We start from the raw sequence: 14,481 nt of genomic DNA on the forward strand, positions 1-14,481 counted from the left end.
TTCACGGGATGTAGCATATTTTCATATACCATTAAATACCCTTTTGCCGATAATTCAACTTAATCTTCAATTTTATATCAATGAATGAATTGACTTGCATTAGTCATACTAGTTGGTTAAACATAACATTTAAAATTCATAATCACTATTTGAACAAGAAAAAGAGCAAGTCATCATATACATGTTTTGTTCCAGTTTGTCAATTTTTTAAGTCAAAGAAAACTGAATTAAACTAATCCATTTAGCAAAAGATTGTCTAAGTCCTTATCGAGTACTAGGAAACATGTTCAATAAAATTAGACTTTTTCACCAGATGAATACCATATCAAAAGAGAGAGACTTATCGATAACTAACATTAGTCATACTACTATTCAACAAACTTGAGATAGCCAATTATTAATTCAAGAAGAAAGCTCTCATCTTAAAGTTGGATATGAGATTTTCTGAGCTGAGGTAACCCTTTATGCTGAGCACAACTTGATGAAAAGAAACTAAAATCCGCAGATTGATTCCAGAATACAATGGATAAGAAACCGATACAATTGCATAATTCTTTGGTAGAATTAATGGAGGGAAGGCTGAGGGAGGCTGCTCAAAAAGGAGATGTGTATCACTTGCGAAGCTTGATCGATGAAGTCCCTTTTCTGCTCAGGACAGTTTCATTAGCAGGTACTAATGAAACTCCTCTCCATGTTGCTTGTTTGAGTGGCCATCTTGAGTTTGCTAAGGAGATCATTCATTTGAGGCCAGAATTTGCAAGAGAACTAAACCAGGATGGTTTCAGCCCTTTGCATATCGCCTCAGCAAATGGAGATATAGAGATTGTGAAGGAGCTCTTGAATGATGACCGTAATCTATGCCTTCTCAAGGGGAAGGAAAGAAGAACTCCTCTTCATTATGCTGTAATCAAAGGCAGAGAATATGTCATGAAAGAGCTTCTTGTAGCTTCACCAGACTCTGCAGAAGAAGTGACTGCTCGTGGCGAAACTAGCCTTCATTTAGCTGTCAAGAATCATCAGTTTGAAGCATTCAAAGTATTACTCGAGAACCTTAAGGAGTTAAACAAGTATGATCTTTTAAATAAAAAGGATATCCAAGGAAACACTGTTTTGCATCTTGCTGTGTCAACTAAGCAATACGAGGCAAGTTTCATCATTATGCCTCTTTTATCTCTTCATGTTGATTTTTAACTTTATTTAACATATGAGAGAAATGATTCATCCAGGTTGTTGATATATTGCTCGATGAAACTGTTGTTGCTAAGGGCACAATTGAGATGAATTCTTTGAACAAGCGAGGCCTTACACCTTTGGAGGTACTTCTTGAGGAATCAAGAGATGGAGATATTGAGGCAACTCTAAGAGAATCTGGTGCTGTATCTGTTGAAAACTTGCAATCATTGCAGCAAGAAGGTTTACCCCACTCTTGGGCTGTTCCAGTTCAAGATCCATCAAGTAGAGAGCAAAGAAGGGACCGGCCTCGATCTATTTCTAAGAAGCTTCAGGATTTCTTCAAGTACAATAAAAGCAAAGATCCTCCAGGAAAAGTAAGAGACACCCTTCTTGTGATAGCCATTCTAATTGCAACAGCCACTTATCAAGCAGTGCTTAGTCCACCAGGCGGCGTTTGGCAGGATACTTACTGGCCAGATGACCATAACAGAACCAGTAATGATGTCAAAGAGTCCTCGCGACATATTGCAGGACAGTCGGTGATGGGAACCAACAATCCAATTGCCTATGGCTTGATCTTGGTTTTCAACTCCATCGGATTTTTCGTGTCCCTTCACACGATAAATTTCCTCACCATAGGTTTTCCTTTGCAATTGGAACTGCAGGTTTCACTTATTGCCTTGGTAGCAACCTATGATACTGTGATGACTGCCATAACGCCTAGCCGGGGAATTTCTCTCTTCTTTACCATCTTTTCCATAGTCTTTCCAATTTTCTTGCCTCACATTACAAAGTTGGTTAGAAACTACTGCAAGAAACCTAGATTCTTATCAAGAATTACAGATTGTGAAACCTAGATTCTTATCAAGAATTACAGACCGTTAATTTACCTGAACTTCTTCCTGTATTTTATTCTTCTTTTTAGGTTCAGTCAGGATATATTGAGTTTCTAAAACAGTACTCGTGTATGAGATTCAATTATAATCTCTTTTACTGAACTTAGTGTTAAGTCCTTGGTTTTGATGATTGACAAACTATTAATCTGGGACCTGTTCCATAAAAACCCTTTAATGACAAAGCTGCAACTGCTTACGGACCAGGTTCATCGCGTCCATGTCTCTTTCACTCAGTCAGCATCACAGCTGGAAAAGTTACAGTTTTGGCAGGAAATTGGTGGCAAGGCTGCAACACCTTTTTGCCCCAGCGAATCAGAGATGTCCTAGGTTTTCTTGTCTCTTATATATGCAACATGTTACAACAAGAAAACCTAAGCTTCTATATGCAAATGACATCAAATCTCTCTTGAAACAACTTGTGATTCAAAGCCTCACTTGCAACAGGGACCTGCTCAGCTGTTTTTTGTGTCTCAAGCACTTGTTGTATTTGAGTCTTTGTTTTGTGTTTGTAAACGTGCCTGCTGCTTCATTAATAGTAGGTGTATTCTAAGTGAGTTCTTGTTGTTGAAGGTGTCATCTAGAGTTGGTTGGCATAGAAGCTAGTAATTCAGTTAGAGTTTATTGCATTGGAGTTTGTTGTGATAGAGTTAATCCTTGAAACCATGGAGTTTGTATTCAAGGTTACTTGAACTTAGTGAAGTGGTTGGAAATCCTACGTGGTAGGTCGTGGTTTTTCTCCCTTGAGCAAGGAGTTTCCACGTAAAAGATTGTGTGTGTACATTGGTCTTTATGTTCATTTTACTTTCAATCTTGTTGATCACTGCATAGGATAGTTGGGACCAGGTCCCTAGGTTGGTGGTCTATTCGTGTAGTTCTTCACTTAGTATTTTCGACAGAAAAATAGATATATAAGTAAAAGTCACTAGAATTTTAATAAATATTAAATTCTGAACTCATAAGAATCTTATGCCTTTGTGTGGAGGCAAATTTGTCAAGTACAAATCTTGTGCCTTTGTGTAGAGCCAAGTAAAAGTACACCCGAAAGGAACTCGCATAGTCACATGTTCTTCATATGATAGACTCAACGATAAATTTCATTCATGGTCACTTAACTTTATATTTATTACGCAAAAGTCATTTTTTTCATTCATTTCATCCATGGTCACTTAACTATATATCTATTACGCAAAAGTCACTTTTCTTTCATTCATTTCATCCATGGTCATTTAACTTTACTCCTGATACAAAAGTGAGTGTGTATCAAGAGAGTCAAGCCAACACAAGAATAACAAGATGAACAACAACAATGCTAGTGAATCGAAATAGGCCACACACGGCTTAACTATACTTCAAGGTTTACAAAAAATGACAAGATAGAGATTACAAGATTACAATAACAACAACAAGAGCAACAAAGTGGCAGCAACTATAGTGAACCGAAAATGGCCCCACACGGCTTCACTATGTTACCACACAAACAACAAGATTACAAATTAAAAATAGTAACTTGACATGCAATATTCAAGAATCTAAGAACCCTAACAACATGAAAGGACCCTAAGACTAAAGAATATTATTACCAAGCTCTTACTTGGACCAAGAGGAACTCAATGACCTCAAGATCTTAGTTTCTAGCCAAGATTCAACCCAAGTGTCACTCCAATTGGGAATTTCGGTTTTGAGCATCTCCAATGGAAGAGAGAAGTTCAAAAATATTACAAGTCTTGTGTTCTCAAAATATCATGAATGAACTAACTCAAAAATAACCCTAACACTATCTATTTATATTAGTCCACAAAGGGAGATAACAAATGACCATCCTACCCTTGTCAAGGGGTGGCCTTGGAGTGTAATTTTATTACACTTCAAGGCTCCTCTTCACACTTAAAAATATTTAATCCATTGGAAGGCTCAAGTACTAACTCACACACGGCCATTTGCATGAACATAGCTTGGAGTTTTTGTAACTTCCGATCTTGGGTACGTGTGAATGGTCGTGAACTTGTAGGACAATTTATATAACTTGTTGGACAGCTTGGTACACCTGTATAATCCTCTCCATCTTGAGAGGAATTTGACCTCAAATTCAATATTTGGTCATCATCAACCGCATCCACTAAAGAAAGATCGCACACGTTGAAAGTGTTGTGCACTTGGTATTCCGGGGAAAGGTCAATCTTGTAGGCATTATCATTGATTCTTTCAAGTACTTGGAATGGACCATCACCCCTTGGCATCAATTTGGTCTTCCTTTGAGATGGAAACAGAACCTTCCTAAGGTGCACCCACACCCAATCTCCCGGTTCAAGAATGAGTGTTTTTCTTCCTTTGTTTGCCCTCTTTGCAATCTCTTGATTTTTCTTCTCAAGTTGAAGCCGCACCTTCTCATGCAATTTTTTCATAAAATCTGTCCGCTTTCTTCCATCTAGTATAATCATAAGATCACAGTTAAATCCCAAGGGGTAAGGGTGTTGAGGCCGTATACACACTCAAAGGGAGTCATTCCCGTACTTGAGTGTATGACACAATTATAGGAAAACTCAATTAATGGTAGGTGTTCCTCCCAAGAAGTCAATTTTTCCTTATTCATGGAATGTAGCATAGCACCCAAATTCCTATTTACTACTTCCGTTTGGCCATCGATTTATGGGTGGCAAGAAGTGGAGAACAACAACTTGGTACCAAGTGTTAGGATTTTTGCCCCGATTTTCTTACCAAATTTTAAGTTTTACTTTTTTCTTGTAAGGAAATAAAAGTAATCATAAATACTTTAACTTTTTCTGAAAGGAAAATATAAAACTTTTCCATATTTGGCAAACCTCTTTCTTGGAGGAAAGGTTTTGGGCATCTATAAATAGAAGACCCCCCTTCTCATACCATAACACAATAGCATCCACAATGTAGTCGTTTAAAGAGTCGTTTAGGGAGAGATTTTCTCCCAATAGTTTTTAATATTTTTTTCTATTAGTTTTTAATATGTAGGTCACTTGACCAAATTACATCAATAATATATTTTTTAGTATGTTTTTCTTTGTCGTCTGAACTATCACTATGATAGTTTGCAACTAATAGCTTCCGCATGACGCCCTCTCAATTTTGAACCCAACAAGTGGCATCAGAGCCCACGGTTCAATAAACCGATGGTCCAATTGTTGAACAAAGTTTCAATCAATTTGGATGATACTGAAGATTTTCGTCGAACTACATGTGGAGAACAAGTTTCAACCATATTTTCAACATTTCTGTTGTTGTATCTTTAAAAATAAAAATAAAATATTAATTTTTAACCCATATTTAACCATGAAATTTTAAACTTTATTTTTAACCGTGGAAAGCAACAATTATGAAGATTATATCAAGAACGAAGTTCATGCATGTGATGTGAAGAAAGCGGATCAAGTGAAGAAAATCAAGCCAAAAAAGGGAGATTTGTTAGGATTTTTGCCCCGCTTTTCTTACCAAATTTTAAGTTTTACTTTTTTCTTGTAAGGAAATAAAAGTAACCATAAATACTTTTACTTTTCCTGAAAGGAAATGTAAAACTTTTCCATATTTGGCAAACCTCTTTCTTGGAGGAAAGGTTTTGGGCATCTCCCCTTCTCATGCCATAACACAATAGCATCCACAATGTAGTCGTTTAAAGAGTCTCGTTTAGGGAGAGATTTTCTCCCAATATTTTTTAATATTTTTTTATATTAGTTTTCAATATGTAGGTCACTTGACCAAATTACATCAATAATATATCTTTTAGTATATTTTTCTTTGTCATCTGAATTATCACTACGATATTGCAACTAATAGCTTCCGCATGACGCCCTCTCGATTTCGAACCCAACACCAAGTCTACCCCACATAGACTTCCAAAAGTGACTTAGGAACTTAGAATCCCTATCACTCACAATGGTCCTCGAAACACCATGCAACTTGACAACATTATCAACAAACAAAGAGGCCACACTTGGTGCATCATCACATTTAGAGCATGGAATAAAGTGTGCCATCTTAGAAAATCGATCAGCTACAACAAAGATACTATCCCGACCTCTTCTAGTCCTTGGAAAACCTAACACAAAATCCATAGATATATCAAGCCAAGGATGTAAAGGGGTGGGTATCGGGGTGTACAACCCATGAGGTTGGAGCCCAGATTTGGCTCCTTTGTAATCTACACATTGGCTGCAAATCCTAGACACATCCTTGTGCATTTTTGGTCAATAGAATTGCTCCTCCAATATTCCAAGGGTCTTTTAGACTCCAATGTGACCCATTAGACCGCCATTGTGTGCTTCTCTCACAAATAACTCTCTCTAAGAGCTAGAGGGTACACACAATCGCCTACCTTTAAACAAGTAACCATCAAACTTGGCATAGGGATTTGAACCCCTAGCCGAATCCCACTTGTCCCTACCCCATTCTTCGTATTCCCTATAGATAGAAGCAAAGTGAGGATCCTCGGGATACAATTCCTTTAAGATCTCAAAACCCATCAATTTTGAAGAAAAAGTAGACACAAGAACGTGTTTTCGAGAGAAAGCATCTGCAACCACATTGTCCTTACCCATTTTGTAATGAATAACATAAGGAAAAGTTTCAAGAAACTCTATCCACTTGGCATGACATTTGTTAAGCTTATCTTATGCCCTAAGATGCTTCAAGGACTCATGGTCCGTTCGGATCACGAATTCTTTAGGCCATAACTAATGTTGCCAAGTGGCCAAGGCTCTAATCAAGGCATATAAATCTAAATCGTACGTAGAGTAGTTTAGAGTTGCTCCTTTGAGCTTTTCGCAAAAGTAGGCAATAGGCTTTAATTCTTTCATTAAAACTGGGCCTATACCAACTTTGCTAGCATTACATTCAACCACAAAAGTCTTGTCAAAATTCAGTAATTGTAATAAAGGGGCCGAGATAAGCATAGCTTTCAATTTCTTGAAGGCCTTAGCTTGTTCATCTCCCCACTTGAAAGGCCAATCCTTTTTAATCACTTCGGTCAAGGGGGCGATAATGGTGCTAAATTCTTTAAAAAAACGTCTATAAAAACTAGCCAATCCATGAAAGCTTCTCACTTCACCTATGGTTTTGGGAGTTGGCCAATTTTTGATAGAGTCAATCTTAGATTCATCCACTTTGACCCCTCTTGAGCTCACCACAAAACCGAGAAATACAACTTCTTGGACACCAAAAAGACACTTTTCTAAATTAGCATATAACTTCTCCTTTCGGAGGACATCAAACACACATTATAAATGTTTTACATGCTCATCTAAGGACCTACTATACACCAACACATCATCAAAGTAGACAATAAAAAACTTTCCGATAAAAGGCTTCATCACATGATTCATTAGCCTCATGAAAGTACTTGGAGTATTTGTTAGGCCGAATGGCATAACCATCCATTCATAGAGACCGAATTTGGTCTTGAAGGCGGTTTTCCATTCATCATCCAGTTGCATACGGATTTGGTGATAGCCACTCCTCAAATCAATTTTAGAAAAAAAACACGAACTACTCAATTCATCAAGCATATCATCTAGCCTAAGAATAAGGTGATGATATTTTACCGTTATCTTGTTGATGGCTCGGCAATCAACGCACATACGCCAAGTCCCGTCTTTCTTGGGAACTAGTAGCATCGGGACCGCGCAAGGGGTCATAATCCCCTTGATATACCCTTTGTTGAGGAGTTCCTCAACTTGGCGTTGCAATTCTTTGATATCCGTCGGGTTGCTCTTATAAGCCGGTTTGTTGGGCAATTATGATCCCGGCACAAAATCTATTTGGTGCTCAATTCCCCGAAGTGAGGGCATCCCTTGAGGAAGTTCTTTGGGAAAAACATCTTCATAATCCTGCAACACATAAGAAATCAAAGGAGAAATAGAAGAATTGGTGGGGTTAGTGTTAAAATAATATGTCAAAAGAAGCATGGGTGTCTCTTCATCATGATCCACGAAGAGCTCCTTCTTTCTAACCAACATCACCATGTTTTATTTTCCCTTTGATGTTGAGACAGCCCCGGATATCCCCACTACCCCACCTACGGGTTCCCCCTCCTTTTCTTCATTTTTGGATTTCTTCTCCTTTTTTTTCAATTCTCGCATCCTTTGATGCAACTCGTTCACTTGTGAAGGCAAAAGTGGATGAAGTGTGACCTTTCGTCCATCCTTCTCAAGTTTATATTGATTAGACCTCCCATCATGTTTGGTAGACCTATCATATTGCCAAGTTCTACCTAACAACAAGTGACACGCTTGCATTGGTATTACATCACAAAGAACTTCGTCGTGGTAGTTTCCCACCTTAAACCATATCACACATTGCCTCATGCTTTCAATTTGCCACATTCATTCAACCATTGAAACTTGTAAGGGCTAGTATGAAGTGTAGTTGGCAATTTTAAGAAGTTCACCATAGCAACACTAACAACATTTGCACAACTACCACTATCTATCACCAAAGTACATACACTTCCCTTTACAAGGAATTTAGTATGGAATAGATTCTCCCATTGGCTAGGATCATCTATCACCTTACTAATCATGGCACGCCTTACTACAAAGTTTGAAACTACGCACTCCCCTTCTTGTGGATAAGCATCCTCGCAATCATCATCATCATCATTATGTGGCTCACATTCGAGTTCCTCTCCATCTTGAGGCTCGGCCTCATTTTGTTCTTTTTCAAAACCCACTTCCTCACCAAGTTAATACAATATCCCTTTCCTTAGGATCACATTGCGTCGGTTTGTACATTCATTGCTTTATGTCCCCAACCTTGGCACTTGAAACATTGGAACCCTTTAGGATTAGGATACTTGTGAGCTTTTTATTGAGAAGGAAATTTGTGGATTGTTTTAGGTTCGGGCAGCCTTATAGTGGTGGGTTGGTCCTTGTTTTTGGGCCAACCCAAAGATGGTTGAACCATATCTTTGCTCCTCGGCCAACCCGAGGTTGATGGTCCCTTTTTCTTGAATGACGACCTCTCTTTAAGCTCCCTTTCAATCTCAAGAGCCGCTTGGAAAATTCTTTCAACGATATAAAAATTGTGAAGCATAAAATGAGTGGAGATCTCTTTGTTCAACCCACACTTGAACCGAATGATGTCATGGCCAATTTGTTCTCCACGATGATCAAGCTTCAACATGAGTTGTTGAAACTCATCATAATATGCCATCACACTTCAATTCCCTTTCTTGCAAATTGTACAACCTAGAAAGCAACTCATGATGATAACTTTCGGGAAGATACCGTTGCCTCATTAGATAGCTCAACCGAAACCATGGTGGTGGTTGTCCACCAATCAACTCATTACCAAACCATTTGACATATTCCCACCATGTGTTAGCATAGCCTTCAAAGTCAGCTATGGCATAACAACTCTTCTTCTCGTCTGATATATCATTCACTTGAAACACTTTATCACACGCCGACTCCCAAGCAAGATACACCTCGGGGTCACTTTCACCCTTAAAGATAGGTAGGCTCAATTTGATGGTATTGATGCCTACGTCTCTCTCTTGGTGTCGGTTTCCCCTTTCTCCATACCCTCGATATCTTCTTGGATCTACACGTCCCCCTCTCATCTCTTCTTTCCTCATATAAGCATTGTCAAAGGCTCCATACCCTTCATAATACTCCCTACCATATTCCTCAAAGTGGACGGGATGATTTTGGACGTTTAGAACTTGATTTGGAGGGATTGGATTTTGTGGATGTGATGGTCTTTGGTTTAGTAGAGCTTGGAAGGGAGGGTTTGGATTTTGTGGAGGCATTTGACGTCCGAGTCCCTCTTGCGGAACTTGAAGAGTTTGGGAATAGGTTGGTCTATTGGAGTCTCGGTTTAGGGGGTTATAAGTGGTTTGGCTTGCAGCATTTAGTGGACTAGTGAAGGATTTGGCAATTATAGCCATGTTTCAGGAGTAATGGTGGAGGAGGAATTTTTATCATGTCCACTTGATGAAACATGTCGAGGAGTACAAGGACGAGAGTTTTTTTGACTCTCCACTTGTTCTAACCTCTCACTAATAGTCGTCACTTCTCCCCTTATGGCTCCTACTTTCATACTCAACCTTTCAAGAGCTCGGGTTATAGCCTCAAGAGTGACCCTCATATACACCATTTTATTAGAATCCACGGTTTGAGAAGTGGTTCCTTCCATTGTCAAGGTATCACCTACACAAGTAACAAACAAGTTAGTTTAAAACCTCTCCCCACTCACACTCTCTCGGATCACTCATACTCGAGCTCTACAAGTGTTGTAGATTGGCTAGTAACCTATGAATCCTTAAGGTTTGAGTATGCTCTTGTCCAGAGTATATTCTTGTTTGAAACTCAAAGAATTCTTGTCGGACTAGATTCAAGGAGTTACAATGTATTCAAACGACAAAAAGCACACAAACAAATGATGACACGAATACAAGGCTTCAAAGGACTAATTGACAACCTAGTAAGAATGTACTAGCTTGCTAATTAGTTCTCGAGTCAATTAGAAGAAACTAAGAATCAATAATTAGAAACTAGAATATCCAAATTGAGCTTAATTAATGACGTGAACAGTGATTAAGGTGATGTGGCAGCATGAAATTGGTCATGGGTCCATACATTTTGTTCAACAACTTGAAGCCTTAATCTTCACAATTTTGTAATGGATGACTTTGCTTTTAAAGGGAAAGTAAAGTCTTGTAACTTTTCAAATTTTTCCAACTCAAAAAGATGAGGCTAGACTTTACTAGTTCCACAAGACAAGGCTCCTTATTTTAAGAAAAAGTGGTTGTTAAGTCAAGGAAGTGATGTTGGCAAGTCTTTTCACAAACAACTTTACAACATTGTCTTACAACCCTTTTGGATCTATTTTAGTCTTTATAGTGGTCAAGATATGAGATGATGAGAAGATCAAGATGAACACCACAACAATACTTCAAGAACAGAACCACAATTCACCAACAATAGCCCACTTTAAAGGCAAGCAACAACACACAAACTCAGCCTTCTTCAAGTTCATCATACTACCACTTCAAATCCACAATAGCAATGTCAATATATTAAGCTCAACTTAGCTTTAGACACCTTTTGTGTTGATGAGAAAGAAATCAACACAAGAAACAAACTAGACAAACAAAAGAACATCTAGATATAAACACATAAACACCAATATTGGCCAAGACAACAACACGACACAATTTTTTCGGCCAAGAACAAGATGGATAGATTTCTCTTCTTTTTTTTTTTCCTGGAATTTTCAGATTTCAGCAACCATTTTTTTTCTTTCTTTTTTTTTATTTGGTATTTTTCAACTACCAACCCCAAGATTGATTTTGATGGAACAAAATCAACCACAAGCTTTGATACCAAATGATACAAAAGTGAGTGTGTATCAAAAGAGTCAAGCCAACACAAGAATAACAAGATGAACAACAACAATGCTAGTGAATCGAAATAGGCCACACACGGTTTCATTAGACTTCAAGGTTTACAAAAAATGACAAGATGATAGAGATTACAAGATTACAATAACAACAACAAGAGCAACAAAGTGGCATCAACTATAGTGAACCGAAAATGGCCCCACATAGCTTCACTATGTTACCACACAAACAACAAGATTACAAATTAAAGATAGTAACTTGACATACAATATTCAAGAATCTAAGAACCCTAACAACATGAAAGGACCCTAAGACTAAAGAATATTATTACCAAGCTCTTACTTGAACCAAGAGGAACTCAATGACCTCAAGATCCTAGTTTCTAGCCAAGATTCAACCTAAGTGTCACTCCAATTGGGAATTTCAGTTTTGAGCTTCTCCAATGGAAGAGAGCAGTTCAAAATATTACAAGTCTTGTGTTCTCAAAATATCATGAATGAACTAACTAAAAAATAACCCTAACACTATCTATCTATATTAGTCCACAAAGAGAGATAACAAATAACCATCCTACCCTTGCCAAGGGGTGGCCTTGGAGTGTAATTTTATTACACTTCAAGGCTCCTCTTCACACTTAAAAACATTTAATCCATTGGAAGGATCAATTACCAACTCACACACGGCCATTTGCATGAACATAGCTTGGAGTTTTTGTAACTCCTGAGCTTGGCTACGTGTGAATGATCGTGAACTTGTTGGATAGCTTGTAGAACTTGTTGGATAGCTTGGTACACTCGTATCAACTCCGACCATCACAAAAGTCACTATGACCGGATTTTACAATAATTCCCTCGGAAAAATGATATGGCAACCTTAATTAGTTCTTAATTTTAATTTAAGTGAATATATAATATATTTCTCATATCTTTGATCCTTTTTATATGTGCACAACCCAATTTTCCTTATGAATTATTTAATGAAAGAATATTAATTTCTTAGTAGATTAGATTACCTAATGAAGACTATTTTCAAAAAAAAAAAATTGGTTGATATTTTTATGAAACATTTCATAATATTGCATTTATCTGCCAAAAATGTACGTCGAAAAAGAGTGATAAATAAGATAAATTCTTCAAAACACATAAAATAGAAATACATGTATGATACTATTTTTTTAAAAAAAAATTATTTTAATTCTTTGAAAATAAATCGACATGCTAAAAATAGGTTTAAAATAAAATCTTTTTAATTGTGTCATTGAATAAGTATTGTCGAAATTTGTACAAATAATGTTATATTAACGTATAATTTTGTTAATAAAAGTTATAAAATATTAGTACTTTTATAGATAAAGAAATTATAGGATATCTAATTTTTATATTTATCAATTAAATTAATTAAACAATATGTAATTCATCAGAAATTGAATATTATAATAAAAACTTTTAAGAGAATTAATCGATTAGTCAAACAATTAAAAATATAAAAATAAACTCAATAAATAGAGTAATTTATCATATTATTATGATATACCGAATGCAAAGACTCAAGTGGAAAGAAAAAGAATGTATGATAAAAATAATTTTATCAACTACATGTCACAATTTTAGAGGGAGAAAAATAATTTTATCAACTACATGTCATAATATTAGAAGGAAAAAATAATTTACCAACACATGTCTCTACTTTAGAGGATTTTAAGAATATATAAGTATAATTTTATTTCATAAAAATATCAACCAATTTTTTTTTATGAAAATAGTCTTCATTGGGTAATCTAATCTATTAAGAAATTAGTATTCTTTCATTAAATAATTCATAAGGAAAATTGGTTTGTGCACATATAAAAAGGGTCAAAGATATGAGTAATATATTATATACACTTAAATTAAAATTAAGAACTAATTAAGGTTGCCACATCATTTTTCCGATGAAATTATTGTAAAATTCGGTCATAGTGACTTTTGTGATGGTCGGAGTAAAGTTAAATGACCATGGATGAAATGAATGAAAGAAAAGTGACTTTTGCATAATAGATACATAATTAAGTGATCATGGATGAAATGAATGAAAGAAAAGTTATTTTTACGTAAAAGATATAAAGTTAATTGACCATGGATGAAATTTACCCTAGACTTCAACATAGATGTTGATCAAGCTTATATATTCATAAAATTTGTTTTTTCTAACAAACTCTCAAACGCAGACCAATCCTATGCTAGGCCAGAATTCAGTTACTGAACAATATTGTACATTATTGTTGACTTAGTTAATTATTCCTGACTTAGTTAACCACCTGAATATTAAAAAATTAACTCAATTCGAAATTGGCTGCAGTTGTCACGCAACAGTTGCTCAGAGAGATGTAACATAGCGGTCAATGAAGTTGATGAAAATCATGGAAGATAAAAAATTTCAGTAGGCGATATTTTATATCCGCCTAAGCCTTGGTGAATAGCGTTCGCCCAAAATAGGTTCTCGATGGAATAGTAGATGTTGTCGCAAGCTGGCATGGACACCATAATTACGGGAAAAAACAATCTCAAAGACCATGGTAATACATATTCAATCCAGGTTTTATTGTCTTGGTAAAAAAAGGTTTTTAAAATGTGTACTGGATGAAACCTAGAAGTCCAAATTTTAAAATCTTGCGTTTCTTTTACGCTTCTAAATTCAAATTTCACTTGGGGATGTCAATGTCATGTATCGTCAAATCACATTAGTACGCGTTTCCTGATGATTCAGCCTAATCCTCAGGTGTTTTTAATGCATTTGACTTGCATTAGTCAAGCTGGTTGGTAAAACATAACCTTTAAAATTCTTAATAAAGTATGAACAAGAAAAAGAGCAAGTATGCATCCAGTGGCAACATTCTGCCGAATACGAAATTATGGGGAAGGCAAAAAATGTAGATTATGGTAATTCTTAGAAGTTAAAAAGTCAAAGTAAACTGAATTAAACTAATCCATTCAACAAATTTTGCAGATGATTTTAGCAGACCAATTATTTACACAATTAAAAAATGCAGAAATCTCCAAATGTCCAAGT

General features: G+C 36.4%; 1 protein-coding gene across 1 annotated transcript; it reads left to right on the forward strand.

Annotated features, from left to right (window-relative positions):
- The first annotated feature begins 358 nt into the window (after nt 1–358).
- Nucleotides 359–2,960, forward strand: LOC107852367 (ankyrin repeat-containing protein BDA1). Its single transcript, XM_016697423.2, has 2 exons — nt 359–1,143; nt 1,227–2,960. Exons 1-2 carry the CDS (start codon nt 523–525, stop codon nt 2,028–2,030), a joined length of 1,425 nt encoding a protein of 474 aa, XP_016552909.2. The 5' UTR covers nt 359–522; the 3' UTR covers nt 2,031–2,960.
- Nucleotides 2,961–14,481: the final 11,521 nt, after the last annotated feature.

The sequence above is a fragment of the Capsicum annuum genome, chromosome 8 (assembly GCF_002878395.1).
Source record: "Capsicum annuum cultivar UCD-10X-F1 chromosome 8, UCD10Xv1.1, whole genome shotgun sequence".
NCBI classification, from domain to species: Eukaryota; Viridiplantae; Streptophyta; class Magnoliopsida; order Solanales; family Solanaceae; genus Capsicum; species Capsicum annuum.